This window comes from Bombina bombina, chromosome 2 (assembly GCF_027579735.1).
Source record: "Bombina bombina isolate aBomBom1 chromosome 2, aBomBom1.pri, whole genome shotgun sequence".
Lineage (NCBI taxonomy): Eukaryota > Metazoa > Chordata > Amphibia > Anura > Bombinatoridae > Bombina > Bombina bombina.
In genome coordinates this window covers 1,354,321,765-1,354,342,710 of record NC_069500.1, presented here as the reverse complement: position 1 = coordinate 1,354,342,710, position 20,946 = coordinate 1,354,321,765, and the positions used below count along the sequence as shown (strand labels likewise).

Here is a 20,946-nt window from a genome sequence, read left to right as displayed (position 1 = left end):
CAGGCCGTTGGTTGTAAAAGGAAACCCTGATGAATAAATAACTTTTTTAGAACACCCTCCAATTTTTTATCCATAGGGTCTTTGAAAGCACAACTGTCCTCAATAGGAATAATTGTATGCTTAGCCAGGGTAGATATAGCTCCCTCCACCTTAGGGACTGTTTGCCAAAAGTCCCGGACAGTGTCAGATATGGGATACATTTTCTTAAAATTAGGAGAAGGTGAGAACGGGATACCCGGTCTTTCCCATTCTCGCGTAATAATTTCCGAGGTTCTCTTAGGAACCGGAAAAACATCAGAGTAAGCAGGCACCTCTAAGTATTTGTCCATCTTACACAATTTCTCTGGTGGTACCACAATAGAGTCACAGTCATCCAGAGTCACTAAAACCTCCCGAAGTAACAGGCGGAGGTGTTCAAGCTTAAATCTGAAGGACACGACGTCCGAGTCCGTCTGAGGTAACACACTTCCCGAGTCGGAAAGTTCCCCCTCAGACAGAAGTTCCCTGACTCCCAATTCAGATCCCTGTGAGGGTACATCGGAAATAGCCAACAAAGCATCAGAAGTTGCAGGATTCAGATTGGCTTCTGTCCTGCTGTGTTTGCCCTGCAACACTGGCAACTTAGATAAAACCTCTGTAAGGGTAGATGACATAACTGCAGCCATATCCTGCAGAGTAAATGAAGTGGACGCGGTTGAAGAACACGGCGTCGCTTGGGTGGGCGTTAAAGGTTGTGACGCTTGGGGAGAAAGTAGCGGCATCCTTAGACATACTTGCATTAAAGAAAATCTGTTCTTTACATTGTAAGGCCCTTTCAGTACATGAGAGACAAAAAGTAAGAGGGGGTTCCACAATGGCATCTAAACACATAGAACAAGTACTTTCCAGAAGTTCAGACATGTTAAACAGACTAGCAATAGCAATAATAGTCATTCTTTACTTGATATATTGAGCTCTGAAGTCAAATCATATAGTCAAAATATTGAACTATTACAAATAAACTACTGCGCCTTTAAATAATAAAAGCGCAACAATTTTTCTGCTATCAGTCAAAACAACATTTGCAGCAATAAAAAGTGCCCTTATGTGCCCAAATTAACTTAACAATATTGCTCCGTTTGTTTGGTTATGCTATATACCAATTTTTATCACACTCCAGGCCCCTGCACCTCGCCACAGCTCTGCTGCGGCGCCTACCTGCCCCAGATCACACTGATCCTCCTTGAGTAGCGCTCCTAAGTCTCTCTGTACCCCTTCATGTAAAAACTGACTTAGGCCCCACCGGAGCCCAGGACCTTGCTGCCGATCCGGATGAATACTGCGCGGGTGAGCACGCGAAACTAGGCCCTGCCCACCGTGGGTGTAACTCGAGCCGTACTGAGACCCGCATGGGAAGAAAAACAACATGTCGGATTCCCAACTTATATCACTAAAAACGCCATGTGCCCCTCTGATACACACACTTTAAATAATAAAATCGCAACAATCATTGAATATTGCTCTCTGCCAAGTCAGTTATAATAACATAATAACGACAGCCCTAAAGCAGCAAACCGCATCTCCCAGCATCAGCCCACACAGTATATGCAAAAGTGAAACACCAAGCACACTGATAAGTAATCAAGATAAAAGGGAATTCCAGGTACACCATTTCCATTCATATAGTGCATACTGATTACCCCTCCCCAGTTAGGGAATAATGTCAGCCTGTTCTGATGTATCTAGTCTCCCCAGAAACAAATGACTGAACATACCTCAATGCTGCTTGTAGCATGACACGGTTCTCCACACTGAAGATGTTTCTTTACACTACCTTCAACCGCTCTGTGGGAACCAGCAGGATCTTAGATAATGTTTGCTAAGATCATCAACATCAAGGCAGAAAATAAGATGTCTCCACTCCTCTTGGGAAGTTATTGACTGACGATTTCTCCCTGAGAAAAATAGTACTCACTGACACCATTTAAAAATAAAAAACTTCTTGATTGAAGAATCTAAACTAACACCTCACTTTACCTCTTCCTATCACTAACACAGGCAAAGAGAATGACTGGAGTGGGAGGGAAGGGAGGAGCTATATATACAGCTCTGCTGTGGTGCTCTTTGCCCCTTCCTGCTGACCAGGAGGCGTAATCCCATAAGTAAGGATGAAATCCGTGGACTCGTCATATCTTGTAAAAGAAACAACCAACTGTTAGTTCAATGGGGCGGCCAGTGAAGAGGTTTAGCTCTTAAATTCAGGGTGTAAAAAACCGATCATAAGAGCAGTAAAGTGACAATAATTAGACTATAATGAGTATTACAAATAAAATGCTTAATTTTAATAATCAGTTTACTATCCCATTAATGTCCATTGAAATATGGAGACAGCATTTTTGTAGGAACAAGATAGCAGTCATTGCGCTGTACAGAAACATTTGAGAAACTGACAAGTGTAACAAATGGCTCCTGTGCAATGCTGTTTACATGATGTAAATGAGCTTTGTACATTGCTTCTAAACCACCTGCCGGTATATCAAGCAATACTCACAGTAACCAGCAGTCTCATGGTTAATGCGCTGTTACTGTGGCTTTTTTGTGCTGGCTCTGCTTCGTGTCTCTTCCTTTTTAACGGTGGCGCCTTTCAGCGGAGGCTGACTGCTTTTCTGTTCCACCTCTCCTGTTTCTAAAGACATCAGGCAGGGAAGGAGAAAGACAGAGGAAGGGAGGAGAAGGGGCAGGAATTCATCTTTATCCCATTTCTTTGTTTTAACAACAAAGACAAATGATAAAAAATAAAAAAAATGAATGAACGGTATGGCGGCTTCACCTGAGTTATTTCTTTCTAGATGTGGGGACAGAGGAGGACTTAAGCGACAAATACTCAGTAAATGAATGCTGTATGAACATCAAATCCATCTTTTTGAAAACTTTGCAAAAAACAGCACATCATGCAAAAACAAAAATGGAATAAAATATTATTAAAGGGATATGAAACCCAAAGATAATCTTTTGTGATTCAGACAGAGCATCATTTAAAAAAAGTTTCCCATTTACTTCTATTATTTGCTTCGTTCCCATGATATTCTGTGTTGAAGAGATACCTAGGTAGGTTTTTGTAGCACTACATGACAGGAAATAGTGCTGCAATCTAGTGCTCTTGCAAAACTGTGCTCCAGACATGAATGCTCCTGAGCTTAAGTCTATGCTCTTACAAAAGATACAAAGAGAACAAAACATTTGATAATAGAAGTAAATTAGAAACCTGTTTATAATTAATTACATGCTCTATCTGAATCATGAGAGAAAAATGTTGGGTTTCATGTCCCTTTAAAAACACAAACATTAAAACAAAATATTTTCTCCTGGTATAAGCTATTATGTCATTGCGCTGTGTATGTAGTTGATAGATAGGTTTAGTACCATTATAGATATACATGTGCCACTTATTCAAAGAGGTGAACTACTTTGTTACTGTCAACCAAGAGGGTTAAAATCCCTGATCGGTGAGTGTTTCTGGCACCAAGAGTTCCAATCACTATTCTTAGGTTATTACTTTCAGCTAAGGGTAAATTCCTGATTTATACGTACTACTCACACAAAGGAGTTACATATCTACTGTGTGTGTTACTGACAGCAAAGGGTGTAGAATGTTTTTATCTTTATATGTTACTGGCAGAAAGGGTTAAACCATTATTCCATGTATGTTACTGGCATCCAACAAGTAAAATCACTAATCTATTTGCTTTGCTGTTTTGTGGGTTACTATCATCTAGGAGTGGTAAAATTCCCTATCTCTGTATGTTGCTGGCACAACGGTTTCAATCATTGCTTTTTGCATGTTACTGTCAGGCAGTAAAATCCCTGATCTTTGTGTGTTTCTCCCATAAAGGAATTAATGAATTGCTCATTGTGTGCTTCTCTCAGCTGAACAGTTACAAATCCCTGATTTGTGTGTGCTCCTGGCTCAAACAAGATAAATCATTTCTCATAGTATGTACTGTCAACCAGACTGGATAAGATCACCAATCTGTGTGTGTTGCTTTATTTGTCATACTGGTAGCCAAGTAAAAAATTACTGCTTTGTAAGATGTATAGTTGGTGGTGTAGGGTGGTAGTGGACAGAGCTCGTGGTGAATGCCTATGGGACTTTTTTTGCACCCTAGCAAGCTCCAAACATATCAAAAGTTTTAAGTTAGTCTGATAGTACTTAAGAAGAGGAGTGCATATTAGTAGTTCATATCATTTTACAACTTGCCTCCCTCCCAGTTCTTTGTCTACTAGAAATGTTGTAATAGGATAACACAAGATCATTACATATTCTAAAATGTGCTAGAGGCACAGATGACATCACACATCAGATAATGTTACAATAGTTTATTGTAAAGTTATATTCAAGGTTCAAACTATTAACACTACACAAACAAATAAATAAAAAAGATACTAAGCTAGATTATCCTGTGTGTTTTTTTATGCAATGCTGAATCATGACATTTTACAAACCCATCTATACCTCATCTAAAGCCCAATCAGACTCTCATAGACTGTAAACATCATAAACTCCCACAAGCTATATAAACATATTTACCCTAAGCTTCAACTAGTAGGTGTACAAGTGCTTTATCATTAGATAAGCTACTTGCCTTGCAAAAGCTACACAACATCCCAGGCATCTTCATTATCAAAACAGGTGCCCTACGTTTACCCACAACCTCCCAAGAGATGGGTTCCTGCACTTACAGGCTACATTCTCCTCTTGTTATAATGATCTTACCCTTTCCAAATAATACTGGTCTCTCAAATTTGATTTACTCAATTTCAACATCTTTTTCAGAATTAAAACATTATCCTATTCACCCTTTTCTATTTAACTGAAGGTTACTAACTTATCTACAATCAAATTAACTTCCTCTCCACCAACACGCATTCCACTTCATTCAAATTACCTCTACTATTCGGGATTGCATTTATGAAGATGTCTAATGACTCCTCATCCCTGATCTCTCAACTGCCTTTGATAAAATCAGTCAATCTCTGGACATTTTCCATCCTAGACTACGCTGCCCAATCATTGCTCTCCTTTTACTTATCTTTTTTTAGTTGGGATTTACCAATGTTCTTTCCTCAGTACCTTTCTTATCTCTCATTATAAGGTAATGGCACACAAATGTATACTTCTTCTGACATTTCTCCACAGCTCCCATTTTGTATCATAAACTACTTTTCTGCCCATTTTTATTTGTATTGAATTACAAGAGACTTGCTTATCTCCTACAAGATAACCTGAATGAAGACAGTTGAAAGAGAAATAATAAATAATACCTATAGGATCTAAAAGCTGAGCCTATACAGGGTTGTGGACTAAAACTAGGTATAATGGTATCATGTAATACGGATATACAAATAGTTATATTGCTAAAAAAAACCACACAGAGCAGAATAGAGATTATGGGGTCGATTTTTGAAGCAGTGGATGCTGCTTCTGTCCCACTCTGCTTCAGGTCCACCTGAAGCGGGAGTTAAGAAGCAGTGAGACCGCTGCTCCATATCTCGTCCGACACCTCTAAGGCGGCCGACAGCAATCAGCCCAATCAGATATGATCAGGTTAATTGACACCCCCTGCTAGCGGGCGATTGGCCACAAATGTGCAGGGGGCGGCATTGCACAAGCATTTCACGAGAAATGTTTGTGCAATGAGAAATGCTGACAGCGTATGCTGGCGGCATTTTTCGATGTGCGGCGGATCATGTCCGCTCGCACTATAATAAAACGGCCCCTATATCTTGTCATTATATATTTTATACTTTTGTTGTGGAAATGAAACAAATTAAGAAAAAATAGATATATTGTGGGCCAAAGCGATAGAAAATTGATATTATATTGATAATGTTGTTCTATTTTCAATAACAATATCAGTCACTTTGGTCTTTTTAGCTAAATGTTCTCTCCTCTGCTGTTTGCTTTCAAAGTCACCCAAGTCATTAGCATACTATACTATATAAACATATGATATTAGGCAGCCCTTATTCTGGGCTAGATTACGAGCGGAGCGCAATAACAGAATTTATGTTTACCTGATAAATTACTTTCTCCAACGGTGTGTCCGGTCCACGGCGTCATCCTTACTTGTGGGATATTCTCTTCCCCAACAGGAAATGGCAAAGAGCCCAGCAAAGCTGGTCACATGATCCCTCCTAGGCTCCGCCTACCCCAGTCATTCGACCGACGTTAAGGAGGAATATTTGCATAGGAGAAACCATATGGTACCGTGGTGACTGTAGTTAAAGAAAATAAATTATCAGACCTGATTAAAAAAACCAGGGCGGGCCGTGGACCGGACACACCGTTGGAGAAAGTAATTTATCAGGTAAACATAAATTCTGTTTTCTCCAACATAGGTGTGTCCGGTCCACGGCGTCATCCTTACTTGTGGGAACCAATACCAAAGCTTTAGGACACGGATGAAGGGAGGGAGCAAATCAGGTCACCTAAATGGAAGGCACCACGGCTTGCAAAACCTTTCTCCCAAAAATAGCCTCAGAAGAAGCAAAAGTATCAAACTTGTAAAATTTGGTAAAAGTGTGCAGTGAAGACCAAGTCGCTGCCCTACATATCTGATCAACAGAAGCCTCGTTCTTGAAGGCCCAAGTGGAAGCCACAGCCCTAGTGGAATGAGCTGTGATTCTTTCGGGAGGCTGCCGTCCGGCAGTCTCGTAAGCCAATCTGATGATGCTTTTAATCCAAAAAGAGAGAGAGGTAGAAGTTGCTTTTTGACCTCTCCTTTTACCGGAATAAACAACAAACAAGGAAGATGTTTGTCTAAAATCCTTTGTAGCATCCAAATAGAATTTTAGAGCGCGAACAACATCCAAATTGTGCAACAAACGTTCCTTCTTTGAAACTGGTTTCGGACACAGAGAAGGTACGATAATCTCCTGGTTAATGTTTTTGTTAGAAACAACTTTTGGAAGAAAACCAGGTTTAGTACGTAAAACCACCTTATCTGCATGGAACACCAGATAAGGAGGAGAACACTGCAGAGCAGATAATTCTGAAACTCTTCTGGCAGAAGAAATTGCAACTAAAAACAAAACTTTCCAAGATAATAACTTAATATCAACGGAATGCAAGGGTTCAAACGGAACCCCCTGAAGAACTGAAAGAACTAAATTGAGACTCCAAGGAGGAGTCAAAGGTTTGTAAACAGGCTTAATTCTAACCAGAGCCTGAACAAAGGCTTGAACATCTGGCACAGCAGCCAGTTTTTTGTGAAGTAACACCGACAAGGCAGAAATCTGTCCCTTCAGGGAACTTGCAGATAATCCCTTTTCCAATCCTTCTTGAAGGAAGGATAGAATCCTAGGAATCTTAACCTTGTCCCAAGGGAATCCTTTAGATTCACACCAACAGATATATTTTTTCCAAATTTTGTGGTAAATCTTTCTAGTTACAGGCTTTCTGGCCTGAACAAGAGTATCGATAACAGAATCTGAGAACCCTCGCTTCGATAAAATCAAGCGTTCAATCTCCAAGCAGTCAGCTGGAGTGAAACCAGATTCGGATGTTCGAACGGACCCTGAACAAGCAGGTCTCGTCTCAAAGGTAGCTTCCAAGGTGGAGCCGATGACATATTCACCAGATCTGCATACCAAGTCCTGCGTGGCCACGCAGGAGCTATCAAGATCACCGACGCCCTCTCCTGATTGATCCTGGCTACCAGCCTGGGGATGAGAGGAAACGGCGGGAACACATAAGCTAGTTTGAAGGTCCAAGGTGCTACTAGTGCATCCACTAGAGCCGCCTTGGGATCCCTGGATCTGGACCCGTAGCAAGGAACTTTGAAGTTCTGACGAGAGGCCATCAGATCCATGTCTGGAATGCCCCACAGCTGAGTGACTTGGGCAAAGATTTCCGGATGGAGTTCCCACTCCCCCGGATGCAATGTCTGACGACTCAGAAAATCCGCTTCCCAATTTTCCACTCCTGGGATGTGGATAGCAGACAGGTGGCAGGAGTGAGACTCCGCCCATAGAATGATTTTGGTCACTTCTTCCATCGCTAGGGAACTCCTTGTTCCCCCCTGATGGTTGATGTACGCAACAGTTGTCATGTTGTCTGATTGAAACCGTATGAACTTGGCCCTCGCTAGCTGAGGCCAAGCCTTGAGAGCGTTGAATATCGCTCTCAGTTCCAGAATATTTATCGGTAGAAGAGATTCTTCCCGAGACCAAAGACCCTGAGCTTTCAGGGATCCCCAGACCGCGCCCCAGCCCATCAGACTGGCGTCGGTCGTGACAATGACCCACTCTGGTCTGCGGAATGTCATCCCTTGTGACAGGTTGTCCAGGGACAGCCACCAACGGAGTGAGTCTCTGGTCCTCTGATTTACTTGTATCTTCGGAGACAAGTCTGTATAGTCCCCATTCCACTGACTGAGCATGCACAGTTGTAATGGTCTTAGATGAATGCGCGCAAAAGGAACTATGTCCATTGCCGCTACCATCAACCCGATCACTTCCATGCACTGAGCTATGGAAGGAAGAGGAACGGAATGAAGTATCCGACAAGAGTCTAGAAGTTTTGTTTTTCTGGCCTCTGTCAGAAAAATCCTCATTTCTAAGGAGTCTATTATTGTTCCCAAGAAGGGAACCCTTGTTGACGGGGATAGAGAACTCTTTTCCACGTTCACTTTCCATCCGTGAGATCTGAGAAAGGCCAGGACAATGTCCGTGTGAGCCTTTGCTTGAGGAAGGGACGACGCTTGAATCAGAATGTCGTCCAAGTAAGGTACTACAGCAATGCCCCTTGGTCTTAGCACAGCTAGAAGGGACCCTAGTACTTTTGTGAAAATCCTTGGAGCAGTGGCTAATCCGAAAGGAAGCGCCACGAACTGGTAATGTTTGTCCAGGAATGCGAACCTTAGGAACCGATGATGTTCCTTGTGGATAGGAATATGTAGATACGCATCCTTTAAATCCACCGTGGTCATGAATTGACCTTCCTGGATGGAAGGAAGAATAGTTCGAATGGTTTCCATCTTGAACGATGGAACCTTGAGAAACTTGTTTAAGATCTTGAGATCTAAGATTGGTCTGAACGTTCCCTCTTTTTTGGGAACTATGAACAGATTGGAGTAGAACCCCATCCCTTGTTCTCTTAATGGAACAGGATGAAACACTCCCATTTTTAACAGGTCTTCTACACAATGTAAGAATGCCTGTCTTTTTATGTGGTCTGAAGACAACTGAGACCTGTGGAACCTCCCCCTTGGGGGAAGTCCCTTGAATTCCAGAAGATAACCTTGGGAGACTATTTCTAGCGCCCAAGGATCCAGAACATCTCTTGCCCAAGCCTGAGCGAAGAGAGAGAGTCTGCCCCCCACCAGATCCGGTCCCGGATCGGGGGCCAACATTTCATGCTGTCTTGGTAGCAGCGGCAGGTTTCTTGGCCTGCTTTCCCTTGTTCCAGCCTTGCATTGGTCTCCAAGCTGGCTTGGCTTGAGAAGTATTACCCTCTTGCTTAGAGGACGTAGCACCTTGGGCTGGTCCGTTTCTACGAAAGGGACGAAAATTAGGTTTATTTTTTGCCTTGAAAGGCCGATCCTGAGGAAGGGCGTGGCCCTTACCCCCAGTGATATCAGAGATAATCTCTTTCAAGTCAGGGCCAAACAGCGTTTTCCCCTTGAAAGGAATGTTAAGTAGCTTGTTCTTGGAAGACGCATCAGCCGACCAAGATTTCAACCAAAGCGCTCTGCGCGCCACAATAGCAAACCCAGAATTCTTAGCCGCTAACCTAGCCAATTGCAAAGTGGCGTCTAGGGTGAAAGAATTAGCCAATTTGAGAGCATTGATTCTGTCCATAATCTCCTCAAAAGGAGGAGACTCACTATCGACCGCCTTTATCAGATCATCGAACCAGAAACATGCGGCTGTAGCGACAGGGACAATGCATGAAATTGGTTGTAGAAGGTAACCTTGCTGAACAAACATCTTTTTAAGCAAACCTTCTAATTTTTTATCCATAGGATCTTTGAAAGCACAACTATCCTCTATGGGTATAGTGGTGCGTTTGTTTAAAGTGGAAACCGCTCCCTCGACCTTGGGGACTGTCTGCCATAAGTCCTTTCTGGGGTCGACCATAGGAAACAATTTTTTAAATATGGGGGGAGGGACGAAAGGAATACCGGGCCTTTCCCATTCCTTGTTAACAATGTCCGCCACCCGCTTGGGTATAGGAAAAGCTTCTGGGAGCCCCGGCACCTCTAGGAACTTGTCCATTTTACATAGTTTCTCTGGGATGACCAACTTGTCACAATCATCCAAAGTGGATAATACCTCCTTAAGCAGAATGCGGAGATGTTCCAACTTAAATTTAAATGCAATCACATCAGGTTCAGCCTGTTGAGAAATGTTCCCTGAATCAGTAATTTCTCCCTCAGACAAAACCTCCCTGGCCCCATCAGACTGGGTTAGGGGCCCTTCGGAAATATTATTATCAGCGTCGTCATGCTCTTCAGTATCTAAAACAGAGCAGCCGCGCTTACGCTGATAAGTGTTCATTTTGGCTAAAATGTTTTTGACAGAATTATCCATTACAGCCGTTAATTGTTGCATAGTAAGGAGTATTGGCGCGCTAGATGTACTAGGGGCCTCCTGAGTGGGCAAGACTCGTGTAGACGAAGGAGGGAATGATGCAGTACCATGCTTACTCCCCTCACTTGAGGAATCATCTTGGGCATCATTGTCATTATCACATAAATCACATTTATTTAAATGAATAGGAATTCTGGCTTCCCCACATTCAGAACACAGTCTATCTGGTAGTTCAGACATGTTAAACAGGCATAAACTTGATAACAAAGTACAAAAAACGTTTTAAAATAAAACCGTTACTGTCACTTTAAATTTTAAACTGAACACACTTTATTACAGCAATTGCGAAAAAACATGAAGGAATTGTTCAAAATTCACCAAATTTTCACCACAGTGTCTTAAAGCCTTAAAAGTATTGCACACCAAATTTGGAAGCTTTAACCCTTAAAATAACGGAACCGGAGCCGTTTTGAACTTTAACCCCTTTACAGTCCCTGGTATCTGCTTTGCTGAGACCCAACCAAGCCCAAAGGGGAATACGATACCAAATGACGCCTTCAGAAAGTCTTTTCTAAGTATCAGAGCTCCTCTCACATGCGACTGCATGCCATGCCTCTCAAAAACAAGTGCGCAACACCGGCGCGAAAATGAGGCTCTGCTTATGCTTTTGGAAAGCCCCTAAAGAATAAGGTGTCTAATACAGTGCCTGCCGATATTATTATATCAAAATACCCAGATAAAATGATTCCTCAAGGCTAAATATGTGTTAATAATGAGCCATCTCCGTGGAGATGTTGCCTGTACAACGGCAAAGAGAATGACTGGGGTAGGCGGAGCCTAGGAGGGATCATGTGACCAGCTTTGCTGGGCTCTTTGCCATTTCCTGTTGGGGAAGAGAATATCCCACAAGTAAGGATGACGCCGTGGACCGGACACACCTATGTTGGAGAAATTGGGCTTACGTGAGCACGATATTTGCGCTCCACTCAGTAATACCATTGTATGTAAATGTGCACTGGTATTAAAAGTATAGCGCAATACAATCGCAACCTCGCGTTTGCATTGCCGCAAGCCAAGCGCTCACAAGAGAGTGCTTCCATAGGCTCCAATGGGAGCCTCGTTTTCATACCGGCAGCCACGGCAAACAACCTAGAGCGGCGCAGAGGGCAATTCGTGCAGCAATAAATATATATATATACATTTATTGAGAAAACACAGCCCCCCCTGATCTCCATGTAAAGGCACCCCACACCCCCTCACTTTAACCCCTTATAACTGCTTCATGCAGTTTAAAAAAATAATATTCCAGTGAGTAAACTTTCTTATGTAAAAGCAAAACATAAAACTCATGACTAGAGCTTTTCTAAATTGCAAATGGCTACATTAGTATGCAAAGAATATAACGTGCCAGTGGTAAAATGCTCTAATAAAAACAAAGCTGAAAATATTTTAATTATTTTTGTATGGTATTTTGGTACAATATATAACTATAACTATGTATATATAGATGATTATATATAGGTATAGATATATACAGATATATATATATATATATATATATATAGATAGATAGATAGATAGATAGATAGATATAAATATATATTTAGAAATACTTAGTACATAACAACAATGGAATGTGAAATATTTACAGTAAATACACACAACGGCCGAATGGCCCCTAATTGCCCTGTTTCCGCGCAACCCTTCAGGCTCACCGGAATCAGGAGTTAAGAAGCAGCGGTGTTAAGATTACTGCCTCTAAACTCATACGCCTCCTCTGAGACTGCGGTCTGCAATCCGTCTGATATTGTACGATCGGGTTAATTGATACCCCCTGCTAGCGGCCGATCGGTCATGAATCTGCAGGGGGCGGCATTGCACAAGAAGTTCACCAGCTACAGCGAATCATGTCCGCCAGACATTGATAAATCGGCCCCACAGTATGACACTTTATTAGATATGAATATTGCATAAATATGCTTTTTCATGTTTTCATCTACTTAACTGCAAATGGCTCCAATGCACTTCTATATATGTGTATAAGTATAAATATGTATTTATATGTGTGTATATATGTCTGTAAATACATATATACACATAAATACATATACACACACACACACATATATATATATATATACACACATACATCTTTAGACATGTATCCTTTGCCTGCCTTTTTTCCCCTAACACCTGAGACCTCATATCTTTGAGCCTTTAGAACTTTGTCTGATAAAAAATATTTTAAAAAAATATTGCACACTTTTATTATGAGTGTAACTGTAACTTGTAGTGTATTTTTGATGTGTTTTGTGACACTTTTTAGTTTTGTAAAACAGTTAACCAGAGCTCTGAGGACACGCTTTCCCGACTCTAGTTAACTTTAATTGTGCTCCAGCAATCGTATTTACTTTCAATTTGTAATACGAGCATTAAATGTGACGTGAGAAAACACCCGCAATAAACCCCTTTTCGATTGTGCTTAACTGTTAGCACACCACTCGTAAACTGGCCCTCTATTGGTTATTTAAACCCAGTTATTTCAATAATCTACTCTTTATGTAAAATGGAACCTATTTTTAACACAATCTATGAGCCTAACATTTTTAGTCTCATGACCTCTTGTTTTTTCCATGGAAATAAAGTCTCTAACATATTTAATTAACTACTTTTCTTTGGTTTTCCATACATGCATATCTGTTATTTATATAACATCAAACAGTAATACTCTTCTATTGAGGTCCAAAATTGCCTTAGTGGACGCTGAGAAATTTTCCCATCATTTTAGGAAAAACAATGGTCACTTGATAATTTCATATTACATGGTCTATACAGTTTAATAGCTTCTAAAGTTCTTTGATGTGGTCAAGTTCAGGCTAGTTTCTACAAGCATTACAAATATTATATGCAAAATGTAGAATGTTCTCACAAGTCTTTATCATGAAAATATAGCATTAATCTATCTATCTATCTATCTATCTATCTATCTATCTATCTCTCTCTCTCTCTCTCTCTCTCTCTCTCTCTCTCTGTGTCTGTCTATCTCTTTCTCTGGCCCGGATATTCAAAACATCGCCAAATGGACAGGAAAATAGCTTTTATATGGTGATATATACAAATAAAAGGGGTTGGTCTGCGAGTGGCGATGTTTCTCATATTGCAAATAATGGGGATTGCTGCTTCTGTTCAACTCCGCCGACATCGCCACTTCTCTGTACTTTCTCTGTACTTTCAGCTGAGGTTGTATTTGAAGTGTCCGTACACAGCACAGATAGTGCCGCTCACAAAAACCGAAAACGGTTTCTGCATAGGAACACTTCAAATAATGCCTGTGTAACCTGTCACTAAACATATGTAGTGTAGTGACAGGTTACACGACTGAAAAGGTGGCGAGTAAAACATGGCTGAAACCCTACACGTAACCTGCACTTCAGAGATTGGAATATATTGCACTACTGGAGATGTATCTCAATTAAAATGCAGGTTACTGCCCTGGAATGCCCATCTAACTCCAACAGAGCGCCTACATCTACATTGTGTCTTCGCTATACCTGACTAATAAAGACAAAAAAAAACCCTCAAACCTCCCTATAACAACTATAGGAGCTATGTCGATAGATGTATATACAATGTTAAAATGATATGTCTTTTCATGTATAATTCAGATTATTTTAAGAATTGTATTGAAACTGCTTTTTTTGCGTGTTCTTTTTATGATTTAAAACATAAATAAATCATTGTAAATATATATTTATGTTATCATAGACAGTAGCAGAAAAATTATAGTTTTACATAAAAACCATTTTGTAAAAATCTAAAATTACGAAAAATATAAAAAAAATACATTAGAAAAAAAACAAAGCACTACCAAAAATAAAACAACCCAGGTATGCTTATCCTAAAACTAAAGTCCCCTTAAAAAAAGTACACCCCACAATAAAGATAACTATACTAACACTAAAACCTACTCTAACAATTGCCCTTAGAAGGACATTGCCCTACAGCGATTAAAGCTCTTTTACATTTAAAATAAAAATTCCCTATCTTAAAAAACCTTAACTAACAATTGCCTTGATTAGGGTAATGCCCTACAAAATGCCCTTAAGCTATTTAGCTCTTTTTCATTTAAAAACCAAAAAGCTATTCTAAAAAAAAAAAACTTTTCTAAAAAATCCCGATCTGTCTGACTGTCTATCTTTCTATCTCACTCTCTTTCTCTGTCTGTCTATCTGTTTGTCCGTCTATCTCACTGGTTTTCAAACTTGTTCTAAGGACTCCCCCAACAGGTCAGATTTTTAGTATTACCTTGGGTGAGAGCAGGTAAAATAACCATGTTTACTAATCATCTGATTATGGCACCTGTGCTCCAGTTCTGGCATCCTCAAAATCTGTCCAGTTAGGGAGGCCTGGGGACAGGTTTGAAAACCAGTGATCTATCTATACTGGGCTTACATTTAAAGTGACATGAAAATTAACATTTAATTTTTCTTTCATGATTCAGATAGAGCATACAATTTCTAATTTATTTCTGATTGCTTCTTTCTCATTATCCTTTGTTGAAGGTAATGCTTTGCACTACTGAACACATCTGGTGAGCCAATCTATGTGTGAAGCCACCAATCAGCAGCCAACTCCCAGTAGTGCATCGTGGGAAAGTTGTTTAAATATACAAGCTCTATCTAAAAGTTTAATTTGACTTAACTGTCCCTTTAAAATGATATTTGGCAATTATTCTCAATTTCACATGATTTATGTTCAGTTCTAATATCAATTTGAGTCAATTTTCTGACTGTAGTTATCTATAAAAAATTTAATTGGCTTTTATTTTTATTTGTTAAATTAGCTGAATACCACTAAAAATGGTTCCCCTTTCTAAAGGGACAAGAAACCATAATTTTTTTCTTTTGTGATTCAGAGAGAAAATGTAATTTCAAACAACTTTCCATTTTACTTCTGTTAGCTAAGTTGTTTTGATATCTTGGTATCCTTTATTGAAAAGCATAACTAGGATTATTCTGATTACAGAAATATGCCTCATGTTAGTAGCTCAGCTATAAGATAAAAACAGGTATTGGCGCACATCTAAATACATAAGACCACATATTTTCACATATTTGTTAATACTGCAAAAAATTGCCTGCTTAATATTTTTTAAATAAAGTTGGGATCTTTACCCAAATCCCCTTGGTTAAAGCACTCCACACTGTTCAGGTGTGTTCCAGACAGTGCAATTAAGTTATATATATATATATAAAAATAAAGCCTGGGAGCCTCATTCTATGCAGTCTTGATTTGAGGCATAGGCATCTATTTAACAAAGTCTGGCGGACCTAATCCTAATCAGGTCCGTCAGACCTCGCTGAATACGGAGAGCAATACGCTCTCCGTATTCAGCATTGCACCAGCAGCTCACAAGAGCTGCTGGTGCAACGCCGCCCCCTGCAGACTCGCGGCCAATGGGCCGCCAGCAGGGAGGTGTCAATCAACCCGATCATACTCGATCGGGTTGATTTCTGGCGATGTCTGTCCCCTTGCTCAGAGCAGGCGGACAGGTTATGGAGCAGTGGTCTTTGTGACCGCTGCTTCATAACTGCTGTTTCTGGCGAGTCTGAAGACTCGCTAGAAACACGGGCCCACAAGCTCACTACGGAGCTTGTTAAATGGGCGCCATAGTATTGCAATGTTGGAATCCTATTTTGGTATATTAGAATTGTATGATTCAGCCCAGTAAGGCTCAATTTTATAGTGTTAGGACCAGTCTATTTTGGGACACCTTGTAAATGGTGACTGTCTGAGCAGAATATGGCCATATTGGGTGACTAAGATCCCAGCTTTATTTAAAAATTAAAAAAATATTAAGCAGGCAATTTTTTGCAGTATTTAAAAATATGTTTAAAGTATGTGAAAAAAATATGTAGTCTTATGTGTTTGGATGTGTGTCAATACCTGTTTTTGTCTTATACTTATTTTGGTCATTTTGGCAGCACTCCCACAATATGTGCATTAATATATGAGATGTTTTTGTTAGATGTGCTTAACCAAACCCCCCTGTTGTAGTAGCTCAGCTATATACATTGCTGTTTCTTCAACAAAGGATACCAAGAGAATGAAGCAATTTAGATAATAGAAGGATATTGGAAAGTTGTTTAAAATTGTATTCTCTATCTGAATCATGAAATCATGTGTTTCATGTCCCTTTAAGTATGATTAGACATTATAAGTAGCCCCTCTTAAAGTGCTTGAGCCTGCCGCAGTATATATATATATATATATATATATATATATATATATATATATATATATATATATATTGAATAAAGATGAAATATCCAGGCGTCCTCGTAAAGGTAAAAAATCCAAAACTTTATTCTCAGCAGGTCATATCAAAGTTAAAAGACCCTGTGCAGCAGAGCCTCTGGTAAAAACAATTCAGCAAGCACAGCCTAACATGTTTCGGCCAGCCTGGCCGTAATCATAGACATATCCCCCTTCTCAGAGGGTGTGCTTTTTAAAGGGTAATACTCCGCCCCTTAAACAATTAGAAAACAAACACTGTAATTGATTTTAATTAATAATTGCAATGCCTATCACTATCATTTTATATATGGTACAACACTAATGAACCTATTCACAATCTTAATGGAAATGAACATGACATAAACAAACATACTTTCATTTGTAGGTCACAGATATGATAAACAAAATAATTAATTAGCAGAAAATGGAGGCTCATGGTTAATACGAGAGGAATGGTAAAGCATAGAGGTGCTACCAATACTTTAGCTGACACCTCTCTGCTATACATACTGTGTGCTTAAGTTAATTACAATATATAGTGCTAAAGTGAATACTTATAGTTGTCTACTTAATGAAGGCATGCCATACAAGCATGATACTATTCATAGTTACATAAAGACATAACCCAGTATCACACAATAGCTATGATGCTAAATTCTAAAACTAGCACAAAGTACATAATCCAATCTTCCTTCTATCATAGATATCTAAATTATAAAGACATATGTTTATATGTTAAATTTACTCTACACTGTCTTAAATAAAGGATATCAACATATAGTATCAAACCAGGTCTCTACTCAAGCTTATAATTATAGGTGGATCATTCCCAATAATTAATTACATCAAATTGTGAATTGAATCCACACGGGACCAGTGTTTTTAGTTTATGGATCCAATAGATTTCTTGTCTTTCAAGTATTTTTTGTTTGCTGCCCCCTCTTCGTGGCTTGCAAATCGCTTCAATTGCGTTCCATTTAAACATATCAACATTTTTCCCGTGTACTTCAATAAAGTGTCTGGAGAGTGCCGAACAATGGATATCATTTGAGATGTATCCCAAATGCTCCTTAATCCTAGTGCGTATGTCCCGGGTAGTTAACCCAACATACTGTAATCTATGTTGAGTACATTCAACCAAATAGATTACAAATGTTGAAGAACATTTTACACATCCCCTAGTGGAAAATGATTCGTTTGTTACATATGATTCAAAGCCATTCCCTTGCTTTAAGTATTTACATGGTTTACAAAGAGACTTGCCACATTTGTAAGTCCCCATAGTATTTAACCATGAACTCCGTGGACCTTGGTCTGGGAGCATGCTAGGTGAAAGCATGTTACGAATTGTCAAGTTTTTAGAATATATGAATTCACAACCTTTATCAACAATATGCTTCAAGGTTTCATCCCCATATAAAATGGGCATATATTTTTTGACAATGTTGCAAACTTCAGAAAATTGATTCGAATATTTGGTGATGAATTTTAGACCCTTACGTTCGGGTCTCCACTTAGTCCCACCAAGCATTTGCCCCCTATCCAGAGTAGCAACTTCCTTGGACACCTTGTCAACCATATTCCTATTGTATCCTCTCTCCAATATTTATTTATTTTTTTAATAGAGGTGTCTCTCTGATTATTATATAATAATGCTCTACTCTGAAAGAAATGGATAGCATAAGGGTAGGAGGCAATAAACGAGTTAGCTTTTTTGGTGATAAATTTTGTAGGTGTTATAAAGTTTTGAAAAGAAGAGTAATACATATTATTTTAATAGGGTTTATGTGCACCTAATATCTATTCTCTTCTTTCTTTTCTTGTCTCTTATGTAGAGTTGCCACTTAGCTGGTATTTTTACTGGGGCTGCCGGTATTTTATATAAGTTCATGTCAATGTTGAAAATAAAGAATAAATATTGAAACAAAGCTCCTGTCATAGTGAAACTTCAGAGTGTGTTGGAATCGAATCAGTGGTGCTTTTGTAGTTTTCGTGAGGTCACGAATGCCAGAGATAACGGCAGCCAATGGAATTTGGCTCTATTCGGGGGCCGGATTTCTTCTTGTTAAAGCTTTGGATTTGTACAAATCTTACTGTGTTGTACTTTCACAAGAAGAAATCTGGCCCCGAAAAGACCCGAATGACATCTTAGGCATTCATGACCTCATGAAAACTATGAATGCACATATTTAAATCTAATTATAATCAAATAAATGATCATTTTACATTAATCCTCACAGCTTTAGTTTCTGAGCTTTGCTATGTAGAATTATTTAGTCAAATTTATGCTAATGAGCATGGCCATTTTTTTAGGAAAGTTACCGGAAAATATTGTACTGCAGTAAAATAGTAAAACGAATCAGTAAGATCTCTAAATCAAATTGAAAAAATGTTTAAATTAGAAAATAATATAATAGCAAAATCTAATCAAACATTAAAAACAGATACAAAACTATAAACACTACCACATGGATTTTCACTGAGCTTTGTGAAGTAAAACGATATATAAGTGAATGTAATGTGTATATATATATATATATACCTATATATTTATATGAATATATACAGATATATATATATATATATATATATATATATATATATACTGTGTATATATATATATATATTATTTAAAAATAAAAATAACATTTTCTCATATATGAAAAACACATTAAAAAGTACTAAAAATGAATACAAATTATATTGCAAGGTAGTAAACTAAAAAGAGCTCAAAAGTGTGTGTGTTTATATTTTTTATATATATATATATATATATATATATATATATATGTATGTACGTATTCACACATATAAACACATAAATACTGACATATAAATACATACACACACACACACACACACATATATATATATATATATATATATAGACACACATACACATATTTAAACAAATATATTATAACATTATAGCCCTTTCCACCTTGTCATATGCCATATACATTTTAACCTTTATAAAACATTCTTATCAATATTTACATGAAATGTTTTTATTGGATACTGTATATATGAGTATAATAGTTAATTTACATGTGTTTTTGATGTGTTCTGATTTTTTTTTAAACCCTTACAGTTTACGCAAGGTCTCCAGTCGCACTATGGTAGTTTGCATGGTCGTGATATTGCTCATCGCGCCACATGTAATTAGGGATGGGCGAATGTGTTTATATCCGAATTCGAATGTTAGAACAAATGTTATTGTAGAAATTCGATTTACATAATAGAATGTTGATAAGAACGAATATTCTTAAAAATTCGATTTTCGAATGTTATTTACAGTTTTCGAATGTCACATTCGAATGTCACATTCGAATTCGAATGTCAAATTCGAATTCGAATGTTACAGTCGAATATCACATTCGAATTTGAATATTACATTTATAAAACACAATTGTAGACTACAAACACTATTTTGAATGTCACATTCGAATCGAATATCACATTCAAATCGAATGTCACATTTGAATTCGAATATTACATTTATAAAACACAGTATTAGACTAGAAATACTATTTTGAATTCGAATGTCACATTCGAATCGAATATTACATTCAAATCGAATACCACATTTAAAACACAGTATTAGACTAGAAATACTATTTAAAATTTGAATATTACATTTATTAAACACAGTTGTAGACTAGAAATACTATTTCAAATTTGAATGTCACATTCGAATTCGAATGTCACATTTGAATTCGAATATTACATTTCGAAATTGAATGAATACATAGCTAAACATTCTATTATTCGAACAAATATTTTCGAATTTTATTGAAAAATTTGAAAACGAAAATTCGAAAATAGAATGTTAGAATGCTATATAAACATTTGAAATTTGATTAGAACGAACAAATTTATGAAAATTCGTTTTAAATTTCGAATTTTTAGAAACATTTGCCCATCCCTACTTGTAATCTAGCCTTGTAAGAGGAGTTTTCATGATATGAATGCTTTTGAAAAATACTGGTTTATTGAGGAGTTAACTGGATATTTTGGAATGGGTTGAAATTTGAAAATCCAATACTAACCCTCCTCATACACTTTAGAAGGGAATTT

General features: G+C 38.3%; 1 protein-coding gene across 4 annotated transcripts in view; it reads right to left on the bottom strand.

The window, feature by feature from the left end:
* REEP1 (receptor accessory protein 1) overlaps window positions 1-20,946 on the bottom strand; it is a 324,551-nt gene that overhangs the window by 9,354 nt on the left and 294,251 nt on the right. Inside the window, exon 7 of one of the 4 annotated variants that reach the window (XM_053704260.1) lies at window positions 2,547-2,665. The exons of the other annotated variants lie outside the window; for them this stretch is intronic. Coding sequence (XP_053560235.1) covers window positions 2,562-2,665 — 104 coding nt within the window. The 3' untranslated portion in view covers window positions 2,547-2,561. Of the gene's footprint in view, window positions 1-2,546; window positions 2,666-20,946 lie in introns of those variants that run through there. 4 annotated transcript variants of the gene reach the window in all.